Source organism: Thermoascus crustaceus (genome assembly GCF_041956765.1).
Source record: "Thermoascus crustaceus strain CBS 181.67 unplaced genomic scaffold VTN00scaffold_11, whole genome shotgun sequence".
NCBI classification, from domain to species: Eukaryota; Fungi; Ascomycota; class Eurotiomycetes; order Eurotiales; family Thermoascaceae; genus Thermoascus; species Thermoascus crustaceus.
The window spans coordinates 198,007-217,530 of NW_027192537.1; the positions used below are offsets into that span (position 1 = coordinate 198,007).

General features: G+C 48.6%; 4 protein-coding genes across 4 annotated transcripts; 2 read left to right on the forward strand and 2 right to left on the reverse strand.

Annotated features, from left to right (window-relative positions):
* Positions 1 to 1,977: 1,977 nt before the first annotated feature.
* On the forward strand, positions 1,978 to 5,197 carry VTN00DRAFT_2823 (uncharacterized protein; the record flags this gene model as incomplete). The annotated part of the gene is made up of 5 exons (XM_069429076.1): positions 1,978 to 2,723; positions 2,782 to 3,042; positions 3,108 to 3,899; positions 3,955 to 4,987; positions 5,084 to 5,197. 5 exons carry the CDS (start codon positions 1,978 to 1,980, stop codon positions 5,195 to 5,197), a joined length of 2,946 nt encoding a protein of 981 aa, XP_069283239.1.
* A 653-nt stretch (positions 5,198 to 5,850) lies between these two features.
* VTN00DRAFT_2824 (uncharacterized protein) lies at positions 5,851 to 7,237 on the forward strand (the record flags this gene model as incomplete). The annotated part of the gene is made up of 2 exons (XM_069429077.1): positions 5,851 to 6,820; positions 7,092 to 7,237. 2 exons carry the CDS (start codon positions 5,851 to 5,853, stop codon positions 7,235 to 7,237), a joined length of 1,116 nt encoding a protein of 371 aa, XP_069283240.1.
* A 4,880-nt stretch (positions 7,238 to 12,117) lies between these two features.
* Positions 12,118 to 12,687, reverse strand: VTN00DRAFT_2825 (uncharacterized protein; the record flags this gene model as incomplete). The annotated part of the gene is made up of 1 exon (XM_069429078.1): positions 12,118 to 12,687. One exon carries the CDS (start codon positions 12,685 to 12,687, stop codon positions 12,118 to 12,120), a length of 570 nt encoding a protein of 189 aa, XP_069283241.1.
* A 3,684-nt stretch (positions 12,688 to 16,371) lies between these two features.
* On the reverse strand, positions 16,372 to 18,672 carry VTN00DRAFT_2826 (uncharacterized protein; the record flags this gene model as incomplete). The annotated part of the gene is made up of 5 exons (XM_069429079.1): positions 16,372 to 16,888; positions 16,940 to 16,976; positions 17,424 to 17,858; positions 18,378 to 18,464; positions 18,525 to 18,672. The coding sequence occupies 5 exons, from the start codon at positions 18,670 to 18,672 to the stop codon at positions 16,372 to 16,374; spliced, it is 1,224 nt and encodes a 407-aa protein (XP_069283242.1).
* Positions 18,673 to 19,524: the final 852 nt, after the last annotated feature.

A 19,524-nucleotide genomic window follows, 5' to 3' on the forward strand; every position in this document is an offset into this window, starting at 1 on the left:
GTAAGTACGTCGGTTACTAGTTCTTGTTTTTTTTTTTTTTTTTTTTTTTTTTTTTTTTTCTTCTTTATTCTTCTTTTTTCCTTCCTGTTATGTAGGAGTACACTGGGATCGTGGTCCATAGCCAAGAAAAGCACCCTGGATGTTCTGCCTGCATTAGCTCCAAATCCAGGTCTTCCAGATTCCAGACACGGTTCCTGTCGCTCGAGTGCTAGCAGACGCGTTAGGCAACAGGCCAGCCGGCCTGTGGACCAGTCAGCGTTGTATACATCGACTCCTCCGTATTATTCTTATGCTTGCTCCCACGCATGACCGGTGGGATCGCCGCGCCATCGAGTGCTCCACAGTCGCCGTTCAACCCTGCAAAGATCAAAGAGCGAGCACATGAGATGTCCAACCCATCAACCGACAGGACTAGACTCGCAGCTCAACACACGCCCATCACAGCCACAACAGCGGTGTTTGCCGCTGCCTGTCCACTGTCAGCTTCTCGATGCGCAAGGCCAGGAACGGATGAGGACTTTGCCTGATCCGTCTGCGGTCAACCCGATAGGATGTTTTCTTATGCAACCCTGACCGACGGCTTCTTGCTATCAGGAGCTGCGTTCTCCACCATATATGTCGTCTCTCTTTCGAGCATCCCCCGAAACGTCACGCTGGAAAACAGGAGCGCCCGTTCACCGCGGAGACCCCGACTCCCCAGCTGGAACAAAGCAGCAAAAATGGTTTTCTTCTCTCAGCCCTAAAAGGGCGTCCTCGATGCGAACGGTCGGTACCGGTTAGGTAGCTCAGGCGGCAAATCCCTTTTCCCCCCCAACTCGGGCCAGTCCAGGTCTCTCTGTGGCGTATCATCTAGTGGGCAAAATCCTAGAACAGGACTGGTTTCCCACCGCCCGATTTACTTGAGGCTCAGACCTCTCGACGACCTTTATCCTCTTCAGTCTGAAGCATATACCCACCATCTATTGTCCAGTCAATGCAAGATCACAAGAGAACAGTGAAGCAATCTCCTTCCTGATTGACGCTTCTGGCCTTGGCTGGCCCAGTTTTTTTTTATGCCCGTCCCTTCTGCATTCGCATCGTTTGGGCAGTGAAGACGGCCGCATTGTTTACCAATAGTCTTCTCGGGAACACGTATGCTTTGGGAACCAAGACTCTGCACAGAGGTTGGATTGGTAAGGTACCTATCCAAGCTCTGGGAACGGACCACACGCATCATTGCGATGGATTTGCAGAAAGATCTACAGACTGGCTGACAGCCTGCATGTTTCATTTCATCCTACTGACCTTGGTTTTTACAAACTGCTCATAGGCTGAGTGCAATTCGCTTCCTATTTCGGTGACTTGCCCTTAACGGTAATGCTTCTCCTCTTTTTGTCTATCGGATTCTTGTTTTTGTTGCATAGTTTAATGTATAGTCTGCAGAGTGTTTGGTTCTTTTTTTAACGTCTCTGCCGAATATCAAACAGGTCCGATTCCTTGTTCAGTCTTTACCCTCTTGTTCTCTCTTCAGGCTGGGATAGACCAGTATCCTCCCATCTAGAACGCGGCCTGCGCAGGGGTCTAGGAGGACGACACGAAAGACTTGCTTGGTCCCGCCTCTTTATAGGGCGCCTGATTATCCCGCCGGGCATCTCTGCTGGCGAGGCGCAAGGCGGCAGGTCGGATTGGATGAGTTGCGCGATGACTGAGCGGTGTCCATCTGTACAGTCGTATGGACCAGGGGGTCCAGGCATGGATGTATGTCTGCTTTTTTTTTAACTAATTGTCTACATTGTGTTTATGTATATTGATCCTGTTGAACACGGTCAAAGAAAAGGCGAAGGCGAATTCTTTTTTTTCGTATCTGGGACAGTGTCTCGGCATTTTCTGCTCATTCAACTTCCGAGCTGATAGTTATCTTGCTATTTCAAGGAGCAGAGTCATTCGAGTGAGAGGAGAATCTTTTGGGATAATCCCGCCGAAGTTCTTCAAGGCATCATGGATACTCGGATGGGACCGCCTCCGCCTCCGATCGATCGTTCGCCGGATAATTTGAGAGCTAACTCGGAGATTACATTGAGAAACTCGTCATCGTTGCTCGGTCTACAGCTCCCTAATATGGAGCCTGACCCGGCGTTAGAGATCCGGCCTAGCGGGCCCCTATTACAGTCTTGGTTGCCATTTCAGAACCTTTCTCCACGGACCAGCGATGATACCTTTGCCCCGGAGACTGCTGCCCGGTTTCCACACAATGATCAGGAGGCGTGGAACCCACTACATGTGACGGGCGTGCCGCCGCATTCTTCGGTGCTTGATTATCCGCACCATCCGGCCAAACACCAACGGGCGAATGAGCCCGATGCAAGATTTTCCTACTACCCTTACGGCACGCCGTCTGAGATCGGAAGCCAGTTCAACGGCTTCGCCCCTCCTTCGGATTCGGGGTACGGGTCCAAAAGCTGCGCGACACGCTCTGTTGTCAGTTCCTCTTTTCCCTTGGATTCAGCCCCTAGTCCGCAGCACCTGCCCTTTAATGAGAACCATAGGTTTGATATAACGTCGATAGTTGACCCTGTAGCATCCAACCAGCCCAACGATGATGCTGCTGCTGCTGCTGCTGCTGCCGTCTCTGGCGCCGCCATTGGTGCTGTGCCGTCACAGTTCCAGGTGCAGTATCAGGATAAGACTATAAAATGTGACTATCGAGGATGCAATTGGCGCGGCAAATGTCCGTCTGAAAAGAGGTATCATCGATATTAAACCATGTATATATGAGAGCGCAGTCGCTAACCAGATCGTCAGAAAACATGAAGCGAGACATGAGAAGCCATTTAAATGCGACGAACCGAACTGCCACCGTAATGAAGGATTCGGAACGATCAATGACCTTGAACGACATAAGAGATGTGTTCACAAGAAGAAGCCGGAACGCGGGCACAAGATGTATATCTGCTTCGGCAAAAACTGTCCTAGGAGGAATAAGATGTGGCCTCGCCTGGACAATTTCCGCCAGCATATAAACCGAATGCATGCGGGTGAAGATGTTGACGAACTGCTGAACAGGTGAGTCGCCCCATCGGCGGTGATATCAGAAGATGGTTTCCGGAAGTGTTGTTGATGCAGGCTAGATCTGATGTATGGTATCAACGTTGGAAGCGAGAGCAGGAAAAGAAAACGTCTGTCGTTGATAGATTCCCGTCCTCGCCGACGAGACAGGAGCCGCAAATGCAGATGGCCACGCCAAATAGGTCTGAAAGGAATTCGAATAATGATGATGCACATCAAAGCGCATCTGATCTGATTGCTCCAAGTCAGATCGTCAAGAATCCCGACATCCAGTCTTCGGCAGGTTTTAGATTGAGTCCGATTAAGAATTTCAGCTCGTATGGTGACCGAGACACAATTCTAGCAGAGGCAGTCTCAGGCAAGACGGTCTCACAGCAGACACACGCAGAACAGCAGTCCACCACGCTTCCCGGTCTGAGAGCTCTGAATCTCCACTCCTCCTTTGATCAAGGGCCTTTGGAGGTCGATTCTCTGGGCCCGTTATCGTCCCCGCTGCAAAATTCCAGCAGCAAGGGAAAGTCATCTGACGTCGTAGCGGAGGCCGCGATGAACGTGGTGGATGCCATGACTAAGATGATGACCAGTAGTCCAAGGAGACAGGGGTCCAAAGGACAGACGGACCGTAGAAACAGTATCGACCGGGACGAAGCGGCATTGTGCAATAAGAGAAAGGAAATGATTCAGATGATCCTTTCGGCTGCTCTAGAGCAACTTGGAGGAGGTCAGACGCCTGGTTCCGCTGCAACGCATGACAAGACCTGCAAAACGTCGGGTCATGAAACGGAGCCTAAGGAAGAGCGGGTGTTCAAGTGTGACTTCTGTCCCAAGACCACTCGATTGCGTTGTGAGTTGAAGTATAGCTCTCCGTCCCATTCTTCTTCTGGGTGTTTTCTGACTGCAATCTGTTAGAAAACATATGAAGCGTCACGAACGGCCCTACGGCTGTACGTTTCCCAAATGCCACAAGACCTTCGGCAGCAAGGCGGATTGGAAGCGACACGAGAATTCCCAACACTTCCATCTCCAATGCTGGCGCTGTACGCAGCGAGACACCACGGGTCTGGAGTGCGCGCGTCTGTTCTACCGGCAGGAGATGTACGTCCAGCATCTGAGCAAGGATCACAGGATCGAGAACAGGAAGGATATCGACACTTTCATCCGCAAGAATCGCATCGGACGGAACGGCCAGTCGCAGTTCTGGTGCGGATTTTGCAAGATGATCATCCCGCTGAAACAGCAGGGCCTGGGGGCGTGGAACGAGCGGTTCGATCATATCGACACCGTACATTTTAAGAATGGGGAGAGAATCGGAGATTGGCTCCCGCCGGGGGGTCATCTCACTAAGGAGAAAGAGCGGGATGAAGAGAAGAGGAAGAAGGCTGAGGAGAAGAGGAATAATGAGAATGCTGCTGCGTCGGCGGCGAATAATAATCATAATTGTGAAAATGATACCACCAGCAACAGTAGCGACAGCTCCTGCGGTGATGATGACGAGATTGGAGACTCGAGTCTTCCGGCTACAACAGCAGCAGCAGCAGCAACAAGCAGTGAGAGTCAGAATCGTGTCCGGCAAGAGACCGCGCGAGAAATGTCCGTCGAACTGCTCGATGTTCGTCCTCAAAACGCTACGCCTGTTCCAGCGTCGAATACCAACAGCAGAAAACGAAAATTGCCAGCGGAGGAGGCTGTCACGGCACAATCTTATGAGAATACCATAACTCTATCCAAAGCCAACACTACTGCTGCTGCTGCTACTACTCGCGACCACGGACAGTCAAGAACCTCGAATCCAGCTGCATCAGGAAGAAGATTGAATCCAACGTCCCGTGGAGGAGCTTCTCCGGCAACCTCTCAGCGGCTTGCAGATAGGGAACGAAGAGAAACAGCTGCACTTCTCTTCTCCACCACCGAAGAGCCTGAGAAGCGGAATAGTGTGTTTTGTGTAAGTTTATCCCTACCTTCTATCCAATTGTCTGTCGTACCGTATGTACTTTTTGATTACGGGAAGGTTCCAAGCGCTGACGCATAAGTGGAAAAGTGCCAATGCATGCAAGGACCCTGGTATCCTGAGATTTTCGCCCAGTGCACCGTCTGCTCGCACACCTTCTGCCATTGCTGCGTGTGGGAGTGTATTCCTGTGGAGCAGGAGTAGATGTCGAAGTCTCGGAGTCGCGATTGTCGTGAGAAGACTTCGATGGAAAATAAACATAAGGAGGAAATATGAGCGGTATAGAACGGACGGGAATATGGGATGGGAACTTAGACTGGGCTGGATTGGGCTGGACTGGGACAATATAGCAAATGAACGAATGGACCGCAAAAATCAAACGAAAAGAAAAAGAAAAAAAAAGACTAAGCTCTTGAGTACATACAAGAAAACCCCTCTCTTCTGTCTCTCTGTCTCTACCGAAGATGATCTCAGGTGAAGGAAATGAAATATACATATAGGACATGTACATGAAATATCCACTCACTACAATGCATACTACATGCTTCTGGAACTTATCTCCTCTTCTCTACTCTTCTCGAAATCTCTCAATTCAGGACGGTATATACTGTACTGTACATTGAATAAGGGCAATATGGAAAGCTTCTATATATATATATATATAGGGAAGCTAGTCGAACAGAATAGATAGCAAGGATCTCGTAGTCGGTCGGCGGTTCGAAAGGGATTCAACTGTCCCTTGAAAGATATCCGGTACGGTAAAAATGCCTGGAACATCAAAATCAGCACCTATACAAAACACGTCTTTTCTACGCGTCATTCAACCCAGAGAGGCCTCTAGGCTTCTATAAACCGCCATGGAGGCCCCAGAGCTCCATGGTGGTGGTGCAGCTCACGCATCAACCCCGGCAATTGGCTATGTGGCAAGTCAGTCAACTGAGATACAAGAGCTGCCAGACACATCAACCCCAAGCCGATGGACTCAGCAGGGCCCGTCAAGGCCTTCTACAGATGAGAATTATCTGAACCTAGCCCAAGCAAGTCAGAAGAACAGCCTGGGAGGTGCTGGGGCATATAGGGATGGCATAGCATCAAGCTTGACCAGCAGAGTCCAAAACATAATCAAGCAGCAACAAGCCAGCAAAAGACCCCTGGGCCATAGGGGTCCCTATTGGGCATTACTGACAGATATCAGCAAGCAATTCCAAGCCCTAGCAGGGGCAATTGAGCAACAGGCAAAAAGCCAACAGCAGGCTCACCAAGGGGAGCTGGACATCATATGGACCCAGATGACAGAACAGCTGAACAGCTGGAAGGCAGAACAGCAGATAGAGAAGGAACATCTTCTAGCAAGGATCTCTACCCTAGAGCTAGAGGTCAGCAAGCTCCAAACAGAGCTCAATCAAGCTCAACAGGCCCTGAAGACCTCTACACCAGCCCAGTCAGAAACTGCACACAGACCAGCCAATAGAGCTGCAGGGGACGCAACAGCAAAGAAGGCACCCAAGGATGCTTTAAAGGCTGGAGAGGCCTCTAGGCCTAAAGAAAGCATGAAGCAACCCCCAAAGAAAGGGGCATCATATGCAGATATAGCAGCCCTGCTGGCAACCAAGCCAGGGGGGCAAGAATGGCAGACAGTGCCTGCCAGGCCAAGCAAGACTCAGAAAATGGAAGGTCACAGAGGCTCCAAGAAGCCTGTGGAGGAGGCCATAAAGGCCTGGAAACCAGGGAGCTTCACCCCAGGTGAAGGAGAGAAACAAGAAGGTGCACAGGCTCCTATTCTGGAGAGAAGGAGGTCTGGCGGCTCCCAGAGCAGAGAGGGAGGAGGTAATACTGGCCATAAACTGGGGCCTGGCCGAGGAGGGTTTCCCAGGGTTTATCTGTGTGGTTGATATGGGCTATACAGCAACAGAAGCAATGACAGTGCTGTTAGAGAAGGGCTCCCTAGACTCCATGCTGCTTTCAGACTATAAGGACCTACTAGTAGCAGCAGCCTGGCAGGCAGACCCAGCAGTGATATCAGTGGAACTCCCAGAGCAATGGTATAGAGTCAAGGTCCATGGGGTCTCTATCAAACACTACCTGACTTGAGGGCTAGAACTAGCCTGGGAGGAGATTGAGTTGCGCACTGAGTTCCAGCTAAGGCAGAACCCTATATGGCTCCAAAACCCACAGAAGCTTAGAGGCAGTGAGCAGAAGGGGTCCACTATTGTCATTATTGTGGGCTCTCTGGAGGAGGCCTAGAAGCTTCTAGTTAATGGGATTTGCTTTGGGGGCTCTAGATACCAAACAGAGCACTATTGGGAGCTGGGACCAGATACAGTCTGCCCCCAGTGCTGTGGAATTGGACATTGCAGCTACAGGGCATGTGGGAGCAGGCCCCCATTATGCTTTATCTGTGCAGGGCCTCATGAAGAAGCTGAGCATGGCTGCAAGGTGGTGAACTGCCCAGCTAAACCAGGGACTGCAAGTCAGCATATGCCTGCAAAGTGTGGCAACTGTGGAGGCCCGCACCCAGCTACAGCTGGGAGCTGTTCTAAGAAAAGAGAGGTGTGAAAGCACCTAAGCAAGCAGGGTGATACTAGAAGAGAGGGATCTGAGCCTCCAGTGAAAGCAGCCCAGACAAGAAGTCAAGAGGCAACCACACCAAGCTCAACAGGTGTTGTAGTAGTTATACCCAGTCAGCAAGCTACTAAAACCCAAAGCCAACCAGCCCCAGCTAGCCCAAGAACCCCCCAGGCCTCCCAGAGAAGGCAGGCATTGCAGACTTTAAAGACTGCTACAGAGCAGTTAGGGACCTGGATATGGAGATGGATAGCACTCAGACTCTAGCATGACCTGGCTCAGAATCAGACTGCCAGGCAGTATGTTAGTGATATAACATAACTGCTGCCAGACCTATGTGGTCACAATCATGGCTTTAGAAGCTGGGCTACAGCTAGAGATGGGCCTAGCTTGTCTACAAGAACCCTATGTAGATAGGGACTTCCGGCATGGGGGATATCTAATATACTAGCCAGAAAAGAGGGCACGCAGAGACTGCCAGGTGGCAGTGGCAGTCTGCAGAGATCTGCTAGACCAACTGGCTGTAGAAGCCAGGATAGACCTACTAGACCACCCATATCTAATGGCATTAGATATATGGGAGCTAGGCAGGGCCTGGGAAAGGGTTCAAAGGACCTGGGTGGTGAACTGCTATGATAACTGATTAGGGGCAGACTGCCCCTGGCAAGGGGAAAACATGAGGTGAAGGCACACCATTAAGGATGCAGAATGGAGCCAAATAATAGAGGCAAGAAGCCTGATATTAGGGGACTTTAATGCACACAGCCCTCTATGAAACCTACAGACAGGGGCCTGTACAAATACAGAGCTATTGAAAGCTCTAATTGACATATATAATCTTCATATCAACAATGCTCTGGATATACCAATTAGGCCCAAATCAACCTCAGAGATGTCAATTACTGACTTAAGCCTGACTATCTCTGAGTTAGGGCCTCTAGAGGTATGGTTTGTAGACCAAGACTATCCTACAGGCTCTGACCATAAAGTGATAGTTATGGAATGGAGCTCTCTGAGAAAGGACTCCAGAGAACCCTCTAAGAAGATCACTGGCTGGCAGATTCAGGCCCTGCATGCAGATACAGAGGCACTAAACCAAGCCACTCAGGCCTGGCAAACTCAGGCAACTGGCAGACAGCCCCTAACTGACACCTGCACTGAGGGGGATGTAGTAGAGAAAGCCATATGGATTCAGAACACCTTGATAGCTACACTCAACCAGCATGCCAAGCCAATCTGGGTATCTCCTGCCTCAAAGCAATGGTGGGGGGCAGAGATCAAGCAGGCCCGGGGGACCTATGCCCAAGCCAGGCAGGTGTGGCAGGCAGGAGCCATAGCAGAGGGGGGGGCTTCAGAAGGCCTGGAACTCCTACTATAGAACTATACAGCAGATGAAGAGGGTGTGCTGGAAGACATTCTTAATGGGCCTTGAGGGGGAGGATTCTGGAAGTCAACTGGGCCCAGCAGATACTGCCCAGTGCTGGCAGGCACTGCAGTATACTGCCCCAAAGGCTACCAGTACAACCCCAGCACTCTGAGGCCCCCAGGGGCAGGTGGCCACCACTATTAGTGAGAAGGAAACTCTAATCCGGGAGGTGGCTTTCCCACCTGCTCCCAGGGGGAGCTCCCAAGAAGACCTGCCCCAAGGAACCTGGCATACCCAACTCAGGGAGGAGATAGTGCAACAGGCCCTGTTTAGCCAAGCTGTTCAGAAAGCCCCAGGGGTTGATAAGCTTAATTTTAGAGCCCTGTAGCTTCTATGGAGCTGGAATGCCCCCCAGATGGTGGCATTGGCCAGACAATGCTTTTGGCTAGGAATCCATCCCCGGACATGGAAGACAGCAAAGAGGATCTTGTTGCGGAAGCCAAATAAACCAGACTACACCCTGGTAAAGGCATCTAGGGTGATCAGCCTGTTGAACTGCCTAGGAAAGGTGGTAGAGAAGATAGCTGCAGAGGCTATATCCAGTTATTGTGAAGCTGCAGGGGTACTACACCCAGGGCAGATAGGGAGCTGCAAGTGGTGGAGCGCAATTGATGCAGTGGCATGTCTAATTCAAGAGGTGCACCAAGCATGGGGGCAAAAGCAGCTCACAGGGGCCCTATTTATGGATATGAAGGGTGCCTTTGACCATGTGGACCCTGTAAAGCTGGTTAAACACATAAGGGAATGCTGGGTGCATTCATTTCTAGCTGACCAGAGGATCCAGCTTGTGATAGATGGCACCCAGTGCCCAGAGCATTCTATCAGCTTAGAAGTCCCCCAGGGATCTTCAGTATCCCCTATATTGTTTGCAATATATCTGTCAGGGGTCTTTGAAGCTATAAAAGCAGCAGTTCCAGGGATAAGAGCCCTATTATTTGCAGATGATATAGGCCTTATAGCCCTAGGAAGCTCTGTGGAACAGGCCTGCAGACAGCTGCGGCAGGCTGGGGAGACTGCAATAGCCTGGGGACAGGCTAATGCAGTTCAATTTGATGCAGAGAAGACAGAGGCAGTGCTCTTTACCCACAAGCGGGGCTGGGAACTAAAGGACCAAGTCCAGCAAGCAAGGATTCAAGTTGGGGGACATCAGGTCCCATTTAACCAAGAAGCTATCTGTTAGTTAGGCATATGGCTAGACACAGGGCTTACTCTTAAGACACATTACCTGACCCGCCTCCGGAAGGCCTGTACAGCAGAGGCACAGGTGCAAGCCCTATGCTGCAGGCAGGGGCTGCCACCAGGTCTGGTCTGGAGAATCCAGGTGGCAGCAGTACAGGCAGTGGCCCTATATGGAGCAGAACTATGGTGGCAGGGCCAAAAAGACCGGTTGACAGGCATCCAGCAACTGATCAACAGGCAGGCCCGGGCTGTCACAGGCATGTTCCGCACAACCCCAATAGGGCCCCTGATAAGGGAAGCAGGCCTGGAGCCGGCAGAGACCCTGCTGGAGGCCCGGCAGCTAGGCTATACTATACGGCTGCTAGGCCTCCCCAACAGCCATCCAACCAGGCAGGTCCTCCCAGTGACCTTTCGGGAGGGGGACTGCCATGCCCAACCTGGGGAGCAACTGATAGGGGATAGGGTAGGCAGCAGAAAGGGCCCGGAAGGATAACGAATGGGGATTAGAAGCCCTAGAGGAAGCGGAAAAAATTGGAGATGGGTAATAGATAGGGGCAGCCTGGGAACAGACTGGGTGACGCCCATACTGGCTTGAAAACAAGGAGAGCCTATAGAGCTCAGAAGCCCTATGTAGATAGGCAGTCTAGGGCGAGGAAAAGGTCAAGAATAATCATAGATGGGGGTCTAGCCCCAGGGACTAGATAGAGGCAATAATTCTCATTCTGAACTACCAGTTCAGAATGAGAATTGCAGCCCAGGGGTCAGGGTCTATCATAGCCGGAAGGCTCCATATGGACGTTAAACTTGATTAATAATAATAATAATAATAATAATAATTGAAAATGGGCTATTTGATGGTCATTTCTGATGAAGTAGACAGAAAGATATATAGTAATAAGCAGCTATTTTCCATGAAGAAACTTGGATATAATGTCCCATTTGCGAGATTTCAACCGTTTGACTACTGACTGTAATCCCTCTGCGGTCTGTTGGGTCCTCCAGTGATCCGCTCCGAGAACTTTTGTAAAACCCTCCAGTGCTTGTTGGTACATCTCCTCTGCCTCCTTCAGCCTGCCCTGAGCTGCATAGAGACGTCCAAGGTTTTGGACTGTCATCAGAGTAGATGTATGATCAGGACCCAATGCCTTTTTACAGCCTGCCAGTGCTTGCTGATACATCTCCTCTGCCTCCTTGAGCTTGCCCTGATGTCGATAAAGAATTCCAAAGGAATGCACAGCATCTATCACTGCAATTTCCTGTGACAGATTCCAATTGACATCCAGCGTTCTCTGAACATGACTGATATGGGGAGGTAGACGCTGTTCCTGAACCCAGTACTCTTTTTCTGATGCGTGAGGCACACTATAGCCTGTAGAAACCACAGCAATAGCCCAGTTTCTATCCTCAGTGTCTTTGAGGTTTGCATCAATTCTCTGAAGCTCATTCTGACACCAAGCATGGACTACAGGATGTAGAGTGTAGCTGCTCTTAGCCAATGAGGGCTGTACTAAGGAGAAGTCTAGCAGTGTTCCCATGGTAGTTGAAAACTGAATTTGACTGGATACTACTTCTTGAAACCACTCTGGTGGATCTGAAGCATTGATACCATTGTGGATCAACTCATACCAGATATTATCATTGTGAAAATATGAAAGGAGGTGGAGAAGCTGTGCTGCCGATGGAGATCTTCTCTTTATCTCGTGGTAGGAGATCGCCCATGTAGTCAGCATGTTTCCATTGGAATAGTCATGTTGGGGCCCTGCCGCTGTGTGGAGATCATGCCATGCTTGTTCATAATATTTTAAGTATTCTGTAAAGTCCATGCCGGTGCGAAAGATGTATGAGCCCGCGATGACAATTGCAAGTGGAAGACCATCTAAGTGATGTGCCAGTTTGTCAACACCTGCATTAGTGGGAGGGTCCATATTAGGCTTAGCTGTATGACCTGAACATCTTATAAGAAGTTGGAGTCCTTCTTAAGAGGCAGCCGTTGCAGCAGATATGATGATGTTGCAAGCTCTGCAAGCCGTTTCAACCGTGTGGTAATAATGATAGAACCGTGATCCGCAGATGGAAAGTATTTCTGAATGTCATATGCCCCTTCCCCATGTACATCATTATCACCGGGTGCATACTGATCAATATTGTCAAATATGAGAAGCCAGTTGGAATTCTTCTCCTGAGAAAGCCATTTCAAAACCTCCTGTGCCTCTTGTTTCAGCTGTTCTTCATTTTTCATATCAGTGACCACGTCTATAGGTCTGTCTCGAAGCCGTGGTGCGATGGCGGCCAGCGAGCGAATGAGAATATTTTCATCCTTTCCGTTGACCCAGAAGATGGCAGTGAACTCATCTTTATGTTGCCGAGCAAAATGGATGGCCAATTGGGTCTTGCCTATACCACCCATGCCATGTAGGACCGCGACCTTTCGCATATTGGAGGCTTGGGTTTGTAGGATGTTCCATAATTGGTTGACGTCTGAGTCACGGCCGATGAACGTGTTGATAGCAGGCACGTTGGTCATATCTAAGGGGATTTGAAATTGTCCTGGGGTTACTGGGCATATTGTCAACACTGATCTATGCTCAAGATGATTATATATATTTACCGGCATTAACAACTTCCTTAGCGGTACAAATTGCATCAACCTCTGTCACAGAAACCACAGTGAGAAGCTCCTTAGCATAAGCAGCTGCCGTCACCGCAGCATATCCCTGCCACTGCTTGTTCTTATGAGAATCCGCATAGTCACAAATCCCTCGAATAATTAAACAAGGGAAATGATCCATCAACCCGGCTGCTTCCATCTCAAAGCAGAGAATGCCAAGCTTCTGTCTGAGCCGTTCCCGGGTTCGACCATCCTTCATCACCTGGTTGCCTGACGCAATAAGTCCATAATGGATGAGTGGAATATGAGAACTTCGTGGAGTTTTGGGTCAGGACTTGGCTACGACCACAGCCGCCACAATCAGGAATAGATCCCTCATGATCGTATGCGGCATTGAAAAGCTGGTCCTGGTCCTGGCCTGGAAAACCGAACTTGAGTTGAACAGTATCATTCTTTCCGGTCGCATCTGATATGAATCTTGGAATCTGGGTCTCTCCTATCATGTGATTTGACTCCAAGCCAGAAATTGCGGTTAAAAGGACTTGCGGTGGTTTATTCAATGAGCCAGTCTGTTCAAACTTTCCAGTGGCAACTGTCTTGCCGTAGTCATACTGCACGACTCCTCCATCACAATCAGTGGGCTTGCTGACCACAATATCGCCTAGACGGATATCCGCAGACGGACTTGGGACGCCACCTCCAATGCCCACCATAAGCCCAAATCGGATATTAGGAAAGGTTGCCAGCATCTGCTCGGCTACCACTGCTGCTGACGTCATCCCATAGACCCCGATGGAAGGCAAGCTATCACTACATTGTGACCGGCAATTTCACCAAGCTGGTATGTATTATTGTCATTTCGCCGGCGTTGTGGTAGATTGGGATGAAGGCGATCTAGCATGAGCTTGGCGGCGGCCATCTCCAGCGGTAGAGCGCAAATCCATCCCACCGAATAGTCATCGTATGACAGTGCGTTTGCGGGTGACATTTTGGTATAGCCCAGAGTGGATGCAAAGACTCAGAAAGATAGGTAGGTATGCTCAATAGCAGGCAGGACAGGTAATAGTAGATCATAGCACTATGAAGTTGTTGAGGTTGATGGAGAGAGATGTTAATTTTTTGACTCAGAAGATACTGTAAGGCTGAACATAACACTGTCTATTCATGCAAGCAAAGCAGGGCAATCAAAGGGCAGTGTGAGAAGAATGCAGTTGTTCATGCTAATGGTTGGGGCGCAATGCAGTCCAATGTCTATTTGCACTTTGCCAGCAGAATATTACCACTAATGCAATCCACAAGTGAGCTGGCCACCCAACCAAGCTAAGCCGGCCACCTTGACAATATTACCACTAATGTAATCCACAAGTAAGCTGATGTTGAAGGAATATTAGTTGCAGACCTAATTAGGACCGTTCAAACCTTACTATACCAGCCAATCAGGTCCACCCCTAGAACCCCCGAAAATATTGGTTATACAGATGGGGAGGTCTGGCTGTAGGTCTTGGACAGCCTAAGGAGCCTACAAGACTACTGTCTATGAGGTTCAGATGGTGCGTGAAGAGATATAAGAGTATGCCGAAGGTTATATTGCTATCTAACAGTATAGTAGCGAAGGTAATAGAACTAATTGCTGACCTTTGAAAGGGGTCAGCCCCCGCCTTCGGTTATATACCCTCGGGTAGAGCCTCGCGCTAGGGAATCAGGTCGGTGCCTTATACAATCACCTAACCTCCGGTCCGCAGGTTCTATATAACCTACGGCGTTACAAAATGCCCACCTAATTGGCAGCACTTGATAGGACTATGGTGCCTGAAGGATCCCCAAAGAATATATGTTTTACCCTATTAGTTAGCATTCTTGGCCCAGAGACTGGCATATAAAAAGGGTCAATTACTCGATAGATTGAGAGTTAGAGCTCACCTTCGCTACGTTCTATATGGGACCTCTCCGACTAGCCTATATGTATAGCCAGTAAGTAGTAACATAACTGTTGATCAAACAGACTCTTTTTCTTTTTATTTATTTATTTATTTCTGCATAGTAGTATCAGCAGTCGGGTCACCAAAAAACCAGAGCGCAAAGAAATGCAAGGGTGCATCTTTCTGGCACCTAAAGTCATATAGCTTGCTGTACTGGACAACAAGTTCTCTGCCATTGAAATGTCCTTGAATGATCTGAGCATGTCGCGGCCCCATTATGGAGAAGAGCATGACCTACATAGATATGTATCAGACAGGGAAATCAGTTAGCAAAGTTTCAAAAAAATGAAAAATGATGATGGTGGTAATGGTCAATATAAAATGAAGGATGAGGAAAAAGTCGTGTATCCAACATGAGAGAGGGAAGGGGAAACAAAAAGGAATCTTACAGGAGCAATATAATGATCAACAAAGCGCACAGTGGATAGATGGCCCTTCATGATCTGGATAAGAGACAGCAATTCGCCTCTGAGAAGGCTATTGTTGTCTCCATTGGTATCATAGATCATAACACCCTTGATATGTGGAACTCTCTCTGTATTGCAGTGATGATAGATTGATGCCACACACCACTGCAGACAACGAGGGGTTTCTGGTTCCTCTTCATCATTGCCCACTGGAGAATAATCATATTCCCAGAGTTGTCCAAGTCTGTAGGAACAGATGCTGTGCGCGCCCATGTGCGTAAGCATATATTTGTTTAAAAGAAATGCACATTGGCAGTAAGTACTTACTCTTTATAGCACCATACAGAGTCCTGATCAAAAGTGCACTCAGACCCCAAGGAGATATTTGCCAAGGTAGTATTTCAATTTCTGTGCATGGTAGATCAGTGTGTCTTTGATTTCCCGACCTGATCTGTTGCTGTATCCCACATAGTCGCATTTGATAAACTCATATTGTCACAGGTAGATTTGGTGGACAAGGAATAAAGAAGCTTGTTCAACTGATAGAGTCAAAATCCTCTCTGACAGTGCGGATCTTCACTTTCTGCAGTTCCTGGGGGCTAAACTTATCCATCTCAAGGTTGTCGATTACATGTTCCAATTTTTGTAGTGTATAGCGGCGAGCCATATGCTCAGCAGATTCCACAACTTTAGTCATCTTGGAAAGCAGGAAATTTCACAGGTTTCTAAGTACAGTATTCTGGTGGCATTGATCCCAATGCTTCTATAACTGTCCTGGGGACTGAAATCCTATAGTGGCAAATTCGCATGATGAGATCCAGCACCTAAATAAGCGCTTGTGGCTCCTGGAATGGGCATCCCGGGCGGACTTTGTATCAAACGCCATTCTTTGTCACTGGCAGACCAAGTATGGGCATCTAAACAGTCGTGGCCCAAAATATGCCTCCAATGTAGAACAGTTACACCCCGTAACATGTCCCAATCCTGAGCAGAGCAGAGCCTCAAACCGCTTGTAAAATTTGACTGAGAAGTACGACAGAGTAGAAGGGTCAGAGTGCGTCCATGAGTTGTCTAAATTACCGGTCTCTTCGTCAGCTTTCAGCACCAACCAACCCTCCAACAGCGTTGAAAGTTCGAGAGAAGTCTGCTAGATGAGAGCTTGGATTGATTACCTTCATCGAGGCGCCAACTGCCTGTGTCCAGTCGACAGAATCTTACTGCACAGCGTAACATATCGTACAACCAGGCCATCTGTGCTTGAAACCTTCGAGCTCTTCACATTTCAATCCCTCACCTGGATTTCCGCTGCTTATATTCTCTCGCTTGCTGATAAAGCGTTCTAGATCACCTATCACCTCATCAGGCGGGGATCCATTGCGAAGCATTCCGGCGCATCGTCGGACTGCCTCTTTCCACTGCGAGATGGCAAACCAATGTAGACAATATTGGCCTGAGAGAATGTTCTTTTGCATCTCTCCATTCCCCGTATCCTTGTCTTCTAAGTCAGTGCCTTCTGAATCTTCCTCTTCCATATCTTCGTCTTCCATATCTTCGTCTTCCATATCTTCGTCTTCCATATCTTCGTCTTCCATATCTTCGTCTTCCATATCTTCGTCTTCCATATCTGGGTCGAATATGTCAAGGCATAAGTAAAATAGACACGTCGTGGCCATATCGAGATTTGCTTCCATCAAGTCGACGAAACTATCTGCTTGACGGAAGAAGAGGTATCTGTCACTCAGTTGTTAGGAAGCGTAAGTGAAACATAATCGAATAACATACTCCTCGACAGTGAAATGCACAAAGAGCGCATAGCCATCTGCAACCTCCAAAATTGGTCCACAAAGTCGGACAAATATCTAGAGGCTTTGTGATCCGTGGTAGTCGACCCCCATGCTTCGGCGTAATACATACAGCGAGGCTGATTTCTTGTAGTGTGAGTGGCACAGGCGAGCATCCAACCCATCCTAAGACTCTTTTGGCCCAACCTTTCAACAAAGGTGATTGTAGATGGTTAAGTCGCTGAAGGATACGAGCATATCTTCAATCACGGATGGTTATTGCAAATTCATGGCTTTTGTCCAGAGGGTGTAGCTCACACCTCTTCCAAGTTTTCTGGGAAAACTCGAAGTCCATTCCGAATTAAATCAAGACTGTGGTACATCTTTATCCCATCCATAACTACTCTGGCATAAAGAAACATCCCTTTGCGGTATCAGCGTTAATATGTGCACAAAGGGATGTCGCTCAAGATAATACAGCTTACCTTTCGCCTTCGATGACAGAGGAGCAAGCAGAGCTCGTATTTCGGAGCGTGCTTGATCGTCAAAATTGGGGTCCATAAGCCATTCTTCAGACTTTGTGGAGACATACGCCTGGATACACCCACGATTCCAATGATCAACGCGGATTATTTCGACCTTATCTCTCAAAATCCTCGAGATGTCGTCCTCAGACCTACAGCTTATGAGAAGCTTGGTCTCCTTATAGGACTCGCAAGTGCTCAGCAGATCCGAGACTATCAGCCCACGCTCCGTCACGGAAACTTCGTCCACGCCATCGATAACGATGTAACTAGGTCCTGTGGAGTTCAAGAGAGTCGATAACGTCTCTCGTGCGAACTTTGTGCTGTTTCTGAGTTCTTCCGGGTGCTTCTGAACGTCGTCGCAAAGCTTAATCTGTAAAGACTTGTTCTTTGCAGCTACCTAAAATATCAGCGAATGGATGATGGAGATAGTCGATATGTTAGTGCCGTTTTCGTAGTTCAGAAAAGCAAAGACGACAGGATGTGAATGTCTGAGTTTCGACGATAATCGAAGAGAGATACGTTTTGCCTATAATTTTGATACGGCATTCAGTTGTTAACTTTACGCCAAGGATTGAAAGAAAACTTGGTATCCTCAGAATAACCAAGTCCGCCTGAAAAGATCACCATACCTGCGCCTTGTATTCCCTGAAGCCAGACAACTCGTGTCGATGCATCCCTAAGATCCGACCATCGCAGGTACACCTCATCTTTCTGAAGTCACTGCCCAGTACCTTTGCAAACTGTTCCTCGCAATCGATCGAGCTCGCTGCCGTAAAATTTGGGGGATATGTCGGTCAAAACAGCCTGAAAGCTTTGACGTTCCTCAAATTCCTTTCTCGCTCGTACGACTTAAGCGCTTCAATCCGTGCATCGTGGGCTTCTCTTATGTGCTCCGGGTTGACCTCCTCTGACATGAGAAGGCCGTGTCAATACTTCCAGCAACAACGTCAATCTTGGACTTGTTTCCTGGCCACACCGCTTCAAACAGAATCATCCATCCTGCTCGGGCTATTAGCGATAGACTATCACCCTGCTCAGGAACCTTAAGATGTTGCATACGTTTGGTACCGAAGATGTTCAGACAAATGAGGTAGAAGTCCAGGATATCCCTAAAGAAAAGACACAATACCTCTTTGATGCGGTCATTCGTGGTGAAAAGCGTTGTATAGCTCTCAAAGAAAGGTAGCTTATTCCCGATGCTTGCCATCGTATTAATGATCGCGTCATATGACTGTGTAAAGTTACTGGACATTTGAAGTAGAAGTCTGATGGGACCCCAGATCAAGGCAAGGATCTCCGGTTTACTTGAACGAAGGTATCGACTGCCAGAGCATATTGCCTGATTCTAACGAGGAATGACTCGATCTTGCGAAGATTTCGAAGAGTACGGCTCTCGCCCTGGCGCTTTTGGAGCTAATCGGTGTCCTGATAAACGTCCTCGATGGGAGGTGATTCTGGCGATTTTATCCCAGAAAGTTTTATCCTTGAGTCCATCTTGGAAGTCGCGCTTCGCACTTTCGAAGGCTTCCTGAACCCGGTTGCTTGGTGTCATTGTCATACAGAAGATAGTCACTAAAAAAAATCGTGCTGGCAATTTCAGAGGTTCCCTACAAGCCTCCGTCGCGAGGCTGAGGCTCAGCTGTGCATATGCCTGCCAGCTCTGCCTTGCAGCCAACAACTTATCCTGTTTAGGAGCACTAACAGCCCAGCATCCACTCTCATTCCAGCTTTCTATGAATTTGGCTAGAACGACCAAGAGCCTTGTATCTCTGACGTGATTTACAGTCATCGGAAACTGAGTCCATCTCTATGTCTAAAAGGCCTGCTACCTAAATGTATCAATTATGAATATTAACGGACTATAGTTTGTGCTGAGAGGCTTCTTATCGATAACGGAGGTGGACTTCCGTAGGTCAAACACAAAGAGGTGATATCGACTGTTCGACAACGCGACTAAGTGAAGTAGAGCGCCTATCGAGTACGTATACTCAATAGTAGGTTAGCCTGTTGACCTGCTAGTATATATACCTAACCCAATGTGTTATTGAGCACGGAGAAC